This window comes from Apostichopus japonicus, chromosome 13, assembly GCF_037975245.1.
Source record: "Apostichopus japonicus isolate 1M-3 chromosome 13, ASM3797524v1, whole genome shotgun sequence".
In the NCBI taxonomy this organism is placed as follows: Eukaryota; Metazoa; Echinodermata; class Holothuroidea; order Aspidochirotida; family Stichopodidae; genus Apostichopus; species Apostichopus japonicus.
The window spans coordinates 24836489-24853059 of NC_092573.1; the positions used below are offsets into that span (position 1 = coordinate 24836489).

The 16571-nt window shown below is 35.1% G+C and overlaps 1 protein-coding gene across 10 annotated transcripts in view; it reads left to right on the forward strand.

The window, feature by feature from the left end:
* Positions 1 to 170: 170 nt before the first annotated feature.
* LOC139979165 (E3 SUMO-protein ligase PIAS2-like) overlaps positions 171 to 16571 on the forward strand; it is a 36331-nt gene continuing 19930 nt past the window's right edge. For 8 of the 10 annotated variants that reach the window (XR_011797098.1, XR_011797097.1, XR_011797099.1 and 5 more), the window contains exons 1-4: positions 171 to 327; positions 1410 to 1881; positions 13117 to 13252; positions 14403 to 14493. Coding sequence is in view for 6 of the 10 variants with exons in the window: in XM_071989884.1 (XP_071845985.1) it covers positions 304 to 327; positions 1410 to 1881; positions 13117 to 13252; positions 14403 to 14493 (723 nt within the window). In the remaining 4 variants the exon portion in view is untranslated. Of the gene's footprint in view, positions 328 to 360; positions 567 to 1409; positions 1882 to 13116; positions 13253 to 14402; positions 14494 to 16571 lie in introns of those variants that run through there. The other 2 variants (XM_071989880.1, XM_071989882.1) reach the window with 2 other exon arrangements.

Below are 16571 nucleotides of genomic sequence, written 5' to 3' on the forward strand. Positions count from 1 at the left end.
TAGTCTCTTTCAATACTTTGAAAATAATTTCTTCTTGTTTAATTCTTATTACTGTTAAATGTATATTTTAGTAGCAAATATATTTATTTAAAATATTTTAATAGTATTTGAAGCAAAAAAATGGTAGTTTTGCGATGAAATATGGAAATTAGATGTTTTCAATTTTAATGGTAATGTTAGTTACGAATTGCCTATTCCAATCTGAATATGTATAATATTTTCTTGCCAAATTAATTGCATATGTATGAGCCTTCGACAGCAGCGGCAAAAGAGCCGTTCTGTTTGTAAATTCCACGTTCTAGTATGGCGTCAAACGAAGATTTAAAAGTATGATAGTGATATGATTTTTTCAGTTTCTCAATTATAATTTGAATGATTCTCAGTGATACTTATTTCTAAGAAACGGTAGATATTGGTAAATTTATCGCAACCTCAGTTCTTTCAACAACCATGTCAACCTGATCGTTAGGCTATAACACTAGGCTTTTTAAAAGTATAGACAGAGATAGGCTAGGTTTGGCTTTCAGTTTCAGAGGCTGTCAACTAAGTGAAGTTGTTTGCCATAGGTATAAAACTAGGCTTTTCTTAAGGTAATGGCAGTCGTGCTATGTCATGAAAATATAAACTAATATGATGTCCTCAACCATAGGTTTAACATAAGTGGTATTTTAATTGGAACTTGGAAGGATGGGCCTACTGTTGTTTATTGCTGTAGGGTTTAGGAACTGAACTGTACCATGAAAGCAATACATAATTATATAGCCTAGGCCAAGCTATATAAGACAGAGCGATAATTTGGCAGCAGAAGTGTTCTTGGCGTGCTGACCTAGGCAAGGCATAAGCCAAGTTAGGCTCTAAACTGAGTATATGAATTATGATGTAAGCCTAGGCTAAGTTACAACATAGGTTTAGTGTAGTTGCACAGTGTCTGTAAGTGCACAACAAACCAGTTCTAACTGATATGCCTAATGTTACTTAACAGATCCATCAAGTTTCAACCACTCTCAATTTGAGAAGATATGTTTAGGCCCACTGACAAAGATGGATGATTGAATGTGGTCGACAATTAATCAGTAGTCAACAATGATAGGGATATGTCCATCCTGGGTTAGCGCCAGCAGTTATGAAGAATTTGCATTGTAATTTGAGAATGTCGGCAATAGTTACAAATACTGTAGCTGTAGGCATACATACTCAGCTCACAGTGTCTTCTGTCTCATAGCAATTATAGGTTCATATGCAGAGCAGTTAGTGAAGAAAATCAGTCACAAGTAAGTTTTGAAGGTGTCCCAGATACCATGAAGGGGAACCAACTAAAGTACTTATGACCTCTGTCAGGTTTCAGTTATTATCTCAGAGAGGTGTATGATATGTTTGAAAATTTCTCTCCTTCCTTTTATATCTTGCAGCATATGGTTTCCAGTTTTCGAGTGACTGAACTTCAAGTTCTTCTAGGTTTTGCGGGCAGAAACAAAAGTGGTAGAAAACATGAACTTCAGCAGAGAGCGTTATCACTTTTAGAGAAAGGTTGCAGTACTCCAATTCAAATAAAAATAAAGGAATTATATCGTCGTCGGTTTCCACGAAGGATGGTTATTCCGTCAGGACCTTCACAAACTGCCTCATTTTTAAGTCATTTGGTTGATCAGAATCAGAGGACATCAAATCCAGGCAGCTCTTATTCACCATCGAGTTCACAGCCACCCCTTCCTTCAATGCCTCAGAACTTACATTCACATGGATTCACAAGAACTCCAAAACTTGAACCTTTTAATGGATTACCACAGCTGTCCAGAAATTTAGTGATACATCCCGATGTACATTACAGATCTCTTCCATTTTATGACCAATTAGCGGAACTTGTCAAACCATCAAGTTTGAGTGAGTTAAATCTTCAAAAAAAGTGTTCAGAGTACTCTCTCTTCTTGTTCATAGATAATCTCAAAAATTCTCTTCAAAAGAAAATTGTGTCTGCATTTGAGATGTACATTTTGTTAGTTATGCATGATAATTGGTATGATGTCACAGATTCTCTGTTTTGATATGATGTCATTTGGGTTGATCCACTAGAATAATGTAAAGGTACCAGACATTTAAATGCAAATACGGTCTCATACATGTAGGAGCTATTCGTATCCAAAACTGATTTACTTGTTGATCCAAAACTGTTGATCCAAAATTAATCAAAACTGATTTATTTGTTGTCATCCACATGCTGAGGTCAGATATAACGGCATATTAACATATAAGAATAAATCACTTGTGGCAATATAAAGTAGTGTCTTACTGGCATTGATTGTTCACTAGCTTCAAGTGGCGATAATTCTCTTTATTTAGTCTCTAGCACAGGCTTTAACTTACCACTTCATTGTTGCAGCACAATCCATCGGAATATGGGTACTATGAATTATCAATATGTTCTATTGTTAAAGACAGTTACCTTTGGAAGCAACTGTTCAGAGACACAGTCATTTAAAATATTTTAGATAGTTTTGGCAAAGAAACTGTGACAACACAACCACTGCTGAATTAAGGCGAATTGGCATTCTGTGATTTATGGTATTTTTTTTTAATATAGAGAGGAGGGGAGGGGGTGGGGGTGAGGATGTCTGTGATAAAAAATGAAAGTACTCTGAATTTTCCTTTTTTAAGCAATTTGGGTAGAGACGGTATTATTTGTGAGTTTATTTTCTTGTTTGATAATAAGAAAACCTTCATTTTGAGACATGCAGGTAAGTCACCCTAACATTGGTTTTTTTTTTTTTTTTTTTTTTGGTTATATGATTTTCATTTAAATTAGTAGCTTACCTGGCTGAATGTCATGGACTCTTTGTCTTTCACATTCAGTGATGAGAGGCAATGGTCAGCTGCATTTTGCCAAATGAATAGTGTTATCAAATACATATTAACCCTTTAATATTAGAATTCTTCATTCTATGTAAGGTTGCACCAGATATGTGGGCCATCAGGATGATGACAATTTATTCGGTTCTAGTTAAGTTCTAGCCAGATTTACAATAGTTTCAGTCTGATCTTTGTCAAAGTCTGTCAAGAATTATTTGGAATTATTTTAGAATTATTAAGAATTATTTGGGTTATTCCTTGTCAAATCACAGATGACTGTTGCTTGACCCTCTCCAAAATATACCACCCTCATTGCATGATTAGAGCACCACAAAATAAGCATACTCTGAAAATTTCAGTTGCATTGCTTCAAAATTGCCCAATTTATCACACTTGAAAATTCCGCAATTTGTTGCCACTGTGGCATTTTCTTGATTTTTGAGGTCTTATTTCTTAGCAATTAAACATCCAACTACCCTCCTATTACACAAGCTCATAGATTATGAACACTAACAACCACGTCTGGAAATGCATAATGATTCCCAATACTGTACTGAATACTATAAGATTCACAAAAGATTATCCATTTCTAGTTCTAAAGAACCTTTTCCAAAACAATCAAATTAATGGTGAAAACACATGTCTGTTTCGCTGGCTTCGTTGATTAGATGAGTTGATGATATCCTCATTCCTTCTTGGTTGTCAATTACGTATTAGATTGTTTTTGAACGTGAAACTATGATGAAAATATGAACTATTCCCGCTCATGAACATGTGATCCAATTAATCCAATTATACAGTTTTCGGATGAATCTTCAAACCATAGAATTTCCTGACCCTGTGGAGCATTTTAGGCATACTGCCAGAGCACAGAACTGAGAAAAAGGGATCTGATAAGGGATGTAAAGAAATATGGATAGGTCAATAGCAATATGTCAGTGGTTTCCGTAAATACAATATAGCTTCCTTACAAAAAAGCTTGATTCTCATGTTGTACAGTATTTAGGGTCATAAATTTGAAGTTACCTACTGTAAAGGTTCCAAATCCAGCTTAGGTTAAGATAAATTCTGTAGTACTCAGAAGCAGATCTACAATATTCTACTGTACAATACTGTATTTCTAAATTTGTTTGCCACTTAATTGTGTTGAGCACAGTAGAAGGTTTACCAACTTAAACAAACAGTAGGTGCCTACCGTACAGTTTACCGTGCACATGGTGGTATCATTCATATCAGTCCCATTTTAGTTCTTCCCAGCACAATTAGCCTTAGTACTTAATGTTCTATCGCTAACCTAAATGATTAAAACATTTTAAAATGCATGAATCCTTTAATATTTGGTGAATGAAATGAAGTATTAACATAGGTGTGCTAAGTGACAACATGAAAACATACAGTTATTAAATTTGTTAGAAGTTGCATGAGTATGTACAGTACAAGAATGTGTCCCAATGTAATTGAACTGTATTTTATCAATGACTAGAACTTTAACCATAAGGTTGCCTAACCAACAACCCACAGTTCTGTGAACGAGGAATCAACATGTTTCATAAACATTTAATCCCACTCAAATAATCTCAAGGTTTTATTCAAAGCATATTTGTTCGTGTCTCATTGCATATTACAGTTCTTCACTGTACAGTATGTCCTGATAACTCTTTCTTGCGTCATTGTCATTTTGTAGAACAGGATAGTGTAAAGTTTGTGATCATTGATCTCCTACCCCCCCCCCCCCCAAAAAAAATCAGTTAACTTGAGTAACAAATGTAAATATTGATTGGAAATATCATTTCCCTCTTTCACTACATTCTGAGCATATTTTCATCATTCCATACATACTTTTGAAAAGTTAGAATATGAAGGAAGTTTTTCTCCACTCCCCTTTTTTTTGGCTGATTTTGTTCTCTTGGATTTTCTTTTTCCTTTTGCACTTATTTCTTTCTCTCTTGGCAAAAAAAGCTTGGATATGTTTATTACATCAATTTTAGTTTAGTCTAACATTATTTGGATCTGTTCATGTGGATTGTTCAGCCATTAAAGCACTTAAACAGTTGGTTGCTTCTGGTTTTGTCAACAGAAAGTGCCAAGACATACAAACCTTGTCAATTATTTTTAAGGAAAATAGTATTGATAGCATTTTACATACATGTACAGTACTGTTTTATTACATGTATAGCAATCAGGATGTATTTATAAGCCAAGAAGGATTAAGATATTTCCAATTTAGCTAGTTCCTGCAAAATGGCAATTGATGTTAACAAATAGAATTATTGTACAGTGGGCATGTACTGTAACGTATATCTTATTCCTTAATTGCATTCAGTTCCATAGTTTGTACCAGTACTGCAGTAATATGTGTGCATTAAGCCTAGCCTCATATGGAAAGTTATATGTTCTTGATAGATGAACGTGATTCTTATCGGGTCAGCATTTAAACAAAACTATTGTATGAAATGTTTCCCGATAGCTAGTGAGGGCGTTATTGCAAAACTAAGCATGCATAGGCTCCGAATGTGTGACCTGATTAATTCACTTTGGCTTCGGCTTTGAGTACGTATCTGTATGTTGCCGTTGCCGTGTTGGACGAATCTAACTGTATTAGTAGTTACCCACTGTGCGATCCACGTTACAGTCATTGCCATCTTTGCAATCTGCAGTACCCCTCACAATTTTGCAAGGTCGGTAGGAGTGACTCCATAGTTTTTACTTTCGGGAAACCAAAAGGTCTTCATGGCGTGAAATTGTAGTTAAGCTGAGTCGACGCTTCAGCATTCCAGGTTTGTCAAGGCCGTGCACAAGTAATTTTGATTTTTGATCTGCATTAGGGGTTTTTACCACATGCTGCTTGGAATTTCAAATACCAGATTTTTGGAAATTAACATAATCCAACAGTTTCATGAAGGTAAAGAGTGGTGTGGCGGGGGTGGGAGAGTTGGTTCTTAAAAGTCAACTCTTTCCTTTGTATTCATATTCAGTGGGTGAAGTTTAACAAAGGGATCTTCTTTTGAATGACTTTGCACAAGGAAATAACTATTACTAGAACTGTAGGCTTGTAAGGTTACTGTGTAAAATGTCACTAATATGGTCAGGCATATCAACCTACAGTACGAGACATTTTGGGACAACCTGGTGCCTACTGGTAGCCGCCCACCACTGTAAAGAACCACCACTGGGAATCAGATAAAGAAATACAAATATACAGAGGACCTCCCCAGCCTTTGCTGACCATGAAAGTGTTCCTGGATCTAAATCTAGCATTTTATGAAAAGCAATCTTGAGGCACTTTAGCAAGTGCTATACACTACAGTATACTTTTCCATCTAAAATTATAAAGCAAACTTTTTTCAAATGTTACATTTTCATGTAGCCCTTTCAACTGATGTAACAAGGAAATAAGGCCATAATTTGAATAGCAGTCTAGTCAGGTTTAAGCATAGGCTGCACCAATGCTGGTGCTCTACGTATTCATCACCAATCGACACATCTCTCCCACTGTACATAGTACATGCTATAGTGCCATACTGGTCCTTTTTATTTTGCTATTTCTTTGGATAATTAAATTTGCTGTTCAGACAACCAGGAAGAAGCTTAAAAAATTGCCCTGTCTACATAGATCATAAAACAGTTATTACTGTATATATACAAACTGTGTAAAATGTTTGGATTCTTGCCAAGACTTGAACCAAGTGGTAAATATCCAGGCATATGTACTGTAAGTGACTGGAGGCCTAGAGTATGTACAGTAACTGTACTAGTGTTGTACTGCGACCAAGAGCTAGTGAGAGTTGTGTTGCTGCTTGTAGGAAAAAGTCAGTGTGTAGTATGTGTACTTTGTTCTATAAAATGTAACAGAGCAGAAGGGCTGGGTTATTTTAGGCAGGCAACATTTTGTCTTGGTTTCTTTAAAGTTCCTCCATTTCCTGAGGTGTTTGTTTTAAAAGGTTTTTTTTTTCAAGTTTGCTACTCCACTACAACATTACAACTGGTACTACTGTAGAATAGTAGCCCTGTGTTGCGTTTATAGTCTAAAGCCGTTTACTGTGTAGTGTTTTAGGTACTTTCCAATGGATCATGATTACTGCAGGATGTGTTTGCTGCCCATTGTTATTAAATAGGTTATTCCTTCCTTGGTTGAACCATGATCATTTGTTTCATTTTTATGATCTAGACATCACAGTAAGGCCTGACCCTGGCAGGATGTATTGGGGAATAATGTAATGCATTAAAAAAATTAAAGGGAAATTCCCAAAGCAACGTATAACCAGTAAGTTGTGTACATATATAACATCGTCAGCTAGCACACTGCTTTGGTTACAGTTGAAGGTACGTTCTATCTGCATACAATAGATATGTTGAGTCAAGGATACAATTGCTTTCATTTTATTGCTAGTTCACTTCTTCTATGAAAGTTCACTGTAGGGGCAGCCTGAATTGTTTCATTTTGTTGCCACTGTAGTTCAACTCTACTCTAAAGTACTACTTTGGTGGGTAGCCAGTTCACACATGTATTACTTTGACCGTAATTGCGTAAGGTTGTGCTTTAAATTGTTGTAAGATGATACTTGTACATACAGACTACAGTACAGTAGAACTTTGTGCAACATCACTAAATTGTTCTTAACATAGCAATGACCCGTAGCATAGGAATTGCAACTTGTTAGGTCAGATATTATGGAGGATTTAGTTTAATCATCACATTTAAAAATAATAATAGTAATAATCAGCAGTTATATTTACAACTCTTAAGCGACCAAAATGTGGGAGAAACCTGCAAGGGCTTTTGGATTACAAATTACACGTTTGTACTGAAGTTTATTCCAGTACTTTTACTGGAATGTTCAATAAAGCTGCTTTGTTGATCTTTGTTCTGCCACTATATTATGCAGTATTGTTATGTTACAGTTCAAATTTGAAGAGATAATTGTTAAGAGTACGTACCACAGATGATGTTTGATCTGGAATTTGAGTTTGTGTTAGTTTTTGAAAATGTCTGGAATGTACTTTCTGGCAAGAGGTGATTGTTCCATTCTAGGAAGACTACAGGTGCAGGCCTTATTGTTAGTGTTTATCCATTGGTTTTAATAGTTTATAAAAAGAATAAATATGACTTTCTTGGCAGAACTACAGTATATATACATAATTTACCAACAAAACAACAATTGTCATGATTGCCTGTTGATGTGGTCCTAGAAATTGTTGGTAACATTTACCATTGCCCTTATTGAACCTGTTCTTATGAGTTTATACCTTTTACAGTACTGACCCTCTCTTTTAACTTTAGATTCTCAGTAAATGGAGGATAAAATTCTCAGGAACATACATTTTAGGTAGATGAACATACTGTACTGTACACTGTTGAAAATTGTGAGTCAACACTATAGAGTACAACAAAACCAAATAGATACATCATGTGTGGCGCGTTGAGAACATCGAGATTTCTCTCATCATGCGTTGTTTTCCTCTCGAGTAAAATACTGTGCATTTCTTTATCTATAATCTACTGTACGTAATTACTAGATCTATGTATGTGGTAACTTTTGTCACTGCATACAATGACCAACACATCGAAACATGGTGTTGATTTCATGAAGACATACATACATTTTAATAGTCATAAGGACTCAAACCTCTAAGTTTTAATTAGTTGACTAGCTTTTAGTGACCTGTCTGTACTCCTTTCCATCAACTTCACCTACTGTACTGTAGAAAATATAAGCTCAATGCCAAGAAAGTGTTTTGAGAGAAGACGTTTAATTATCGTTGATTGTTAATAAATACATTTATACTCTAATCAGAAAAGTTAATGGGTGTTTTTTTTTTGGGGGGGGAGGCATGGGATGGGGGATGAGGCATGGGATGGGGTGGGATAGATGCAAATTCTTCTTACAGACAGTTGTTGTGTTCTGGTGCTTGACCACCACAGCTGGCTTCAAAGTTCATTTGGTAGAATTGAACCTTTTTAATTTTATTGCTGCGACAGCATCTGTTGTCCAAATTGAGTTGCTGGTATATAATACTGTAGTACACTAAGTACAGTATGTATGTCAGTAGTTCTCCTTGTGCAAACACTCCAGTATAGAGCTAAAATACATATTGCGACACCTGTTTGCATTATTTAAATTGGATTTAGTTTCAGTTTCAGTTTTCCTTCGACAAATGCTGTAGAATGTTAGTAGTTCGTTATCAGATCTTGGCTTATTAATGACTGCACCGTAAAGCTGCAAAGGGCTGTTACAAATCTGTCCTTGTAATTAGTAGTTTAAACCTTTGTACCCTCCGAAATGGGTTATTTCTAACACTTTTTAAGGAAGGTCAATTTTATTATAAATCATTTCAAACTTGACAAGCACACCCCACACACACATACAAACTTACACGCAAATAGTGCTGGAATATCATGTATATTGTATATCCTGTTGGCTTTTGAACTTTTCCTTTTGGCAATTTATGGTAATGAGATACACAGGATACTATACAGCAGTACATCCTTTAGTTGTGATTATTAATATCATTGATGTGAGTGGGTTCATTAGGGCTTTGAACCGCACATTAGTATTAGGCATACATACAAGACTGTATTTAGCTTAAATGTAATGTTAACTAAGGATTGAGTTAGCAAAGGGATTTTGACTTTGTATGAATAAGCTCATTACATTAGTTGTGATTATTATAATCATTGATGTGAGTGGGTTCATTAGGGCTTTGATTACCATTGCTTTGCAGGAACCACACATTAGTATTAGGCACATGTACAAGACTGTCTTTAGCTAAATATGTAACCTAAGGATTGAGTTAGCAACTTGGGATTTTGACTTTGCCTTTGTGTATGAATTAGCTCATTTGACATTCATTGCTTTAGTATTAGCTCTGTATATTATGCTTTAATCCTCGGATGCCACAGTATATATTGTACATTACTGCTGAAGGAAATACTAGGTATTTGTAATCATTATGTTTTCCAAATGAAAGGAATAATACATTTAATTTTGTGGGACGAACAGTACAGTAATAATTTCTCAGTTCGATTAAGATTTTGATAGTATTCAAATGATAAGTTTTAAACCATGTTCTGTACATGTAGTGTAAAATTGTAAATGATTTAGTTACAATGTGAATATTATGTGGCTACCTAAAGGTGCTTCTATTGTATTACAAAATGGTCAATTTGTGATACCTATGTGGTAACGTTAACTAGTGCATAATGCAATTCAGTAGCATGCATAAATGTGTGAAGTTGATTTGAATTTCTAACGAAGAAGAAAAGTCAATTTAATTTGAAGACAAAAGCTTACAGTAAAAGTTTAATGCAGTCAGGTACCAAGGTTCACTCATGAGTTTTTCAACACTGATTAAGTAATAACATTGTTAATATGAAAGCTCCAAAATTACAATCTGGGAAAATAAGACAATTTAACCTCAAATACAGCAGTACTCATGATTTAAACATCAAATTTATGACTCTCATCGAAAGTCTACTAAAGAGAGAAAAAAAATAATATTCTAAACTAATATTCTAAAAAAGAGATGAGAAAAACTTTCCATTTCAAAATTATAATTATTATTTTTATCATCATTATTATTATTTAAAAGTCTGAACGAACAATCTGAGAATTACCTTCTTTGTTTGCCTTAGTGTACACTTTTATTGTATGAATAGTTCTAGCTCACTAGTACAAAAATTTAAGCTCACTACTGGGCCAAGCCTGAGGTTCAAACTTTTACAATCACCACAAAATATAAATAGTATAAAATAAAAGGAATTACATTAAGGCTATGATTACTGTTTCCAACTTTGCATATTAAAATAGATATATCTGATACAAACTTAGTATAATAACTGTAATGAATTAATGAAGCATTAACTTAATTGCATGTAAATTAGATTACATCCCATTGTGCTGTATATTAATTAGGTTACATCAATTGATCCTTACTCATTATTACTTGGGCTAGCACTGTATCTCGTGCCTTCATTAGTTGATTCATTTTGTGCCATATTTGACATTTACGTGGTGAGAATAGATTAAGAAGAATGGTGTTCTTATTCATGGCTTGGGCAAACAGTGGTATCAAATGACGATCATGATGTTATTGAATTGATGAAAACTTGAAATGATGATCTTGTGTTTACTTTGAGTAGTATTAGTAAGTATCATTTTTTTTAATATTTTTTTTTTATAAAATGAAATTTATTGTGAGTTGCAATGTTAAGGCTGCATACCCTGTACCTGTACCTTATACAGTATGTATTCCCGAGCAGCAGTCTGTATAGATGGGACATTAAAATTGTATCAATGTGTTGCATGTATGTATGTATATGACCATTGACCTCCACGAAAAAAAAAAGGCTTCTTGTACTGAACGTGTCACAAAGTTCTACAATATGAAATTGGTCCAAGCTTCCCTTCTTGTGATATCCTGTTTATAAGGTTTCACAATTTGACCCCAGATGACCCCAAATGACATTTGACCTCCACCAAAAACAACAGGGATCTTGAACTCAATGTGTTGCAACTACATACTAAATAGGAGATTGGTCCAAGCTTCCCTTCATGAGATATCATGTTTACAAGATTTCCACTGGTGACCACTGGTGACCTGACCTTTGACCTCCCCAAAAACAATAGGCTTCTTCTACTCAATGTGGTACGCACCAAATTGGAGACTGGTCCAAGCTTCCCTTCTTGAGATAAAACGTGTTTACAAGCAAAGTGTCACACACACACACATACCCACACACTCATCCGCCTGCATAGCTACAAAGGTTACGATTATCATCAAAACCAAAAATGGCAATATTGACCTTAACTCCCTGCACACTGTGCGATGCTAGAAAATCCACAACAGGAAAGTCTATGTGCCTGCATAGAAGGTTAATTAGATCTCAGTGAAAAGGTAGCCTAAGTGTTCTTATCCCTGGGAATAAATCAACCCAACGCAAGATATGATTGACTTACAGTCCGGTAGACATGCAAACTGTACTGTACAATATACTGTAAATATATACAAATTGAAACAGCACTCAGATTACAAGGACAGTGCATTCAGATTAGAAATGTGAACTTTAGTTTGTGACACTAGATTATTGAACGCTCTACTAGCAATGAGTGCTCAATGATGTCAAATAAACAAGCTATTGTGGTGACCAATAGTTGAAACTATTGATGTACATTGTACAGTAGTCTATTGGATTATATTCATGATCTCCCTTGATTATGCGATTGTTACAATGTTAGCAATGTTCATTGAATAAACCTATTGGTTCAATTGTCTGTATTATAATATCACAAAAGGCCATTGTGCTCTTTGTGTCGTTTAGCCTACTGCTTTAGCCGGACAACATCTGCGTTCTTTCGGTTACAGTACCCCTTGTCACTTCAGACATACAGTATTTTCCTGGGTAGGCCTATTTAGTTATCTACATGTTTATTTTAAAACTTGTGAATCATTTAGTAAATATTCAAAAGAGATGAGTAATCCAGAGTATATACTTGCACATCATAGATAATCCAACCATTATCGTGGAAAGCAATGCTGCACTGAAGCTTGTAGCCTACTTATATATTTTGAGATTCAAACGTGGAGAGATAACAACATCTGAAAAGTGACCCTTCCTCCACCCCCTCCCCATGCCCCCCTCCCCCTCTCCATTGGTTTCAGTGGTTATATATTCATCTTAATCGTGAATGTTACTTACTGGCATCTTCCATGCTGAAGTCCTACTACATGTAGAAATGCATTGTCACCATTAAATTAAGTAATGTCAACTTGAGATCATGAGATGGTATAATTTTTCTATTTATTATCAATTATTGCCTTTCTCACAATAAATATCACTCTGTGATTTATATCGATTCTACTGCATCCAAACCACTCTATGGTAGTATATACTGTTTTCATACTGTAGTAAGGAACACCCATTCCAGAAGCTGTAGTATAGTACAGCCTGTAGATTGTTGAAATTCCTCTTGAATCCTATTTGACAGGTCAAAGATACCTGTGTATGTGCTGGACTGCCAGGTATGTTACTAAACCAATATATAGCAATAGCATATTACTATACAAAAAGGTAAAGTGTTCGAACAATGGTTTTTAACAGTTGTGTAACAGTTTGTAATTGAACTATATTTGCAAAATTTTACGAATGGACCATTTTCATATTTTTTTTTTTTTTTCACAAACTAATGTATAAACTGTTGTGAACATTAATTCCAATACCTGTGTGGCCTTATATAACAAAATGTTTAAATATTTCATTTTCGCCTCGTCTAGCAGTGGATCCAAGCTCTAGCAAGTACGGTGACGTTCACAGGACACTGTACTTTCATCTGATGCCATCACAAATTCAACAGATTATAGACTCCAAGCATCCACAGACCATGAACTACGTAGTGCAAGTGCAATTAAGGTAATTTTTATGTCTATTGGAATATTTCCTTTTACACCATCATTTTAGCTTTTAAGTGAAACAAGTGCTCTCACTCTCTCTCCACCTCTCTCACTTTGACTGAGTAATGCTGTTAAACACTCCACTTTAGAATGAGTGAAGGTAAAACAATTCTCCTCTTTTCCCTGTCATTTTGAAGTAGTTTTCCCTATTGTGCTCGCTGGGGAAGTTCCATTTATGTATTAATTTAAGTGAATCTCGTAATATGCTGGATTATGTGTTGTCAATTTTCATTGCTACAGCAGTATTTCTTGTATTTTGATCACTGCAGTTCTACATAACTTTTGCAATGATGATGGTTTGTGTCTGTACAAACTGTGCAAGTGTGTGTGTGTGTGTATATGTGAGACAGCAGCTACTGTACCTTGAGAACAAGAATGTTAAACTTTGACAGATCTTATGATGTAGTAGTATACAGTATGGATACCTACTGTAACTACTTTGTAAAATAAGCTTTGTGCCTGTTGGAAGTTAAAAGGTCACTTGTGTTGAGTCTATATAGTAAAGGTCAAAATGTGAGTGTAAGTGATATCACAAGAGAGCCAAAGTTGAACAGACCTGTCTCTCCCTATCCAAGACTGTGGATGTCCCAGTACAAGTATAGTAGGCTAATGTTTTTCTCTGAGATCACAGCTCATAGATCATAATATTCACTCACTGTAGTTTCCTTATAATTTATGAAGATGTAGTACTTTACTTGTACACAAATTTGGTTTGTGTTATTTTCTCATTCTGACATGATAATCAATTGATATTTTCTGCATGTCACGCAAAGTCATCTATGGTAATGCCATCTGAGTGTGATGATGTCCTCACAAGCCATTTACAACATGTGTATTTAACGTATATATGAAATTTTGAACAATCAAATTAGAACATAATTACAGCTCTAGGGTAATATGATAGATGTAAGTCATTGTTAATGCACTATCGTTATTTAGGACAGTTATATGCTTAAAAGGTATTCGTAAAAACTTTAACTGGAAATTATTAAAGTCGATGTCAGCTGGCTAAGAAATGTCTATGCTTTTAGCTGAGGTCTTTGTGACCTAGTCACTATGTGACTAGTTGAATGTTGGTTTGAGATAAGTATTGAATTTCCCTCATTCAGGTTTTGTTTATCAGAAACCAGCTGTGAACAAGAGGACAGGATTCCAACCAGTGTGACAGTAAAAGTCAATGGAAAGATCTGTTCCCTACCGGTACGTATCTTAATGTACATTCAATCGCTGTAACTAATCTACATAGTGCAGCTAATGAAAGGTGCCAAGGATTTCTTAAAACAGTGCTTTTGCAATACAAATGGCACTGTGTCCTGACAATGCAATATCACAACTTTTAGAGTACAGAAACTTGCTAGTCATCACTGCTTTGTTCTAAAGGTAACGTTCAAAAAAATTGCATTATCATCTTTGACATTAATAAAGCCTACTATAATACTTCTGCAGTGGTAGGTGTCAGCCAGGGCTTTCTCAGATTTATGGGTTCAGTAGTTTTGAGGTAATCACTATAGATACTGCAATGATCACAGCTTCCTTGCAGTTCAAAAACACAGTGAGTATTGTGTCAGTCTCAAGAACATGTAAGGGGAACTGTGTAACAGTTAATATACTGTACATCATGCCATCAACATTGCAGTACTGTTTTAACTAGATCCCCAAAACTAGCTGTACATAGTGAAACTCAGACTTCTTATATAGTAGTAGTAGTAACCTACGGGCTCTTTTTATCTAACTGTTTTGAGTTCAGAAACTATGCTTTACCATTTGTCAGACAAAATTTGGTTACACCCTAAAACTGTTGTGTGGGAGATTGCAATCAGTTGACAATGCTTGCCAAATATCCATACCTTACTGTATTCCTGTTAAACAGCATTTGTCAGGTTGCCAAACATTGATTTTACTGTACTGAATGATATACTGTGGCTGGTGTGTGTTTTGATGCTAGTACTCCAACAGATAGAACTGACCAGTGATATTGCCTTCAAAACTTTCCTTCCTTTTGTAGTGTAAAATGTGGATGGGTTGGATATGGAAGGGATGCTACCATCAATCTGTTTGATAGATTTGTTCATCTTTCTGACTTAATTTATTATCATTAATTCCCTGTAGACATGAACGTTATCCCCAAAGTGTCAATTTTAATCAAGAAACGTCACTCGGTTAGTGGTCGTTAAGATGTCAACAGGCCCCAACTAAATAATATTAATGCAGGTCTGCAATCAAGAAATGTCCATATCAGGTCTTCCACAAATAAACCCCCACAGTTTGTGAAATGGGTGGGTGGTACTGTACTGGGGGTTGGCTGGGGTGGGGGGTGTCTGCTTACAGATCAGCATCTCTTAAATTTGACTGCAAGGTTCTCTGTATTAAAAGATCCAAGATGCTCAGTTGATCACTAAATCATATTTTGACATACCATGATCAAGGTTTGTTTTCAGCTGTGTAAAACTTGTCAAACATTCCTCAAAACTTGGATTTCATGCTTGTCAGTTTCTTCTGTTATTATACATATCCTGCCAGGATATATTTTATGACAAAAGTTGAAATCTTTTATCAGCTATATTGCAGATAGTTCATTGAATATTTACACATTTCCTTCTCTAGCAAGTTGTCACTGTTTAGGAGTAAATTTCATTTGTATATTTAAATGCTTGACAGAACTGAAAGCTCTGTTCTTGTTTCATCCTGGGTTAGGGTTAGGTTAGCTTCACCCCTTACCCTAACCCTATGATTATTTGTCAATTCAACATTTTGCAGAAAATTGTTCAAGTACTCAGTTGGAATGAAGTGAACAACTGAACATTTTTCAGCAAAATGTTCAATTGCTCAGTTAAAGCAACTGAGTAATCCAACATTTTTCTGATTTTTGATAAGATATTACAGTATATTGTTATCTAAACAATTTACTGAAAAATGTTGATTTATTGGGCCAAAGTTTTCTTATGTTGATGGAACTTTTCAGCTTCCGTACATTTCCTTCTTTATAGCAGCTGTCTTTGTTTAGGAGCAAATTTCATTGGTATATTAAAATGCTTGAACAAGGCAGAACTGAAAGCTCTGTTCTTGTTCCATGCTGTTTTGCTATCATTTATTCAACCTTTGACATTTTGGAAAGAGTTTCTGGTGAAGTAGTCTTTATATTATTGTTAGTGCTTTAAGCATCATTAATTAAATGATTCTGGATTCTGTACAATTAACTTGTATTTTTATTGTCATAATTAAGAGAAAAATATGAGTAGACAATAATTCCAGTTTTTGTCTGTTTTTTTTTTAATCCA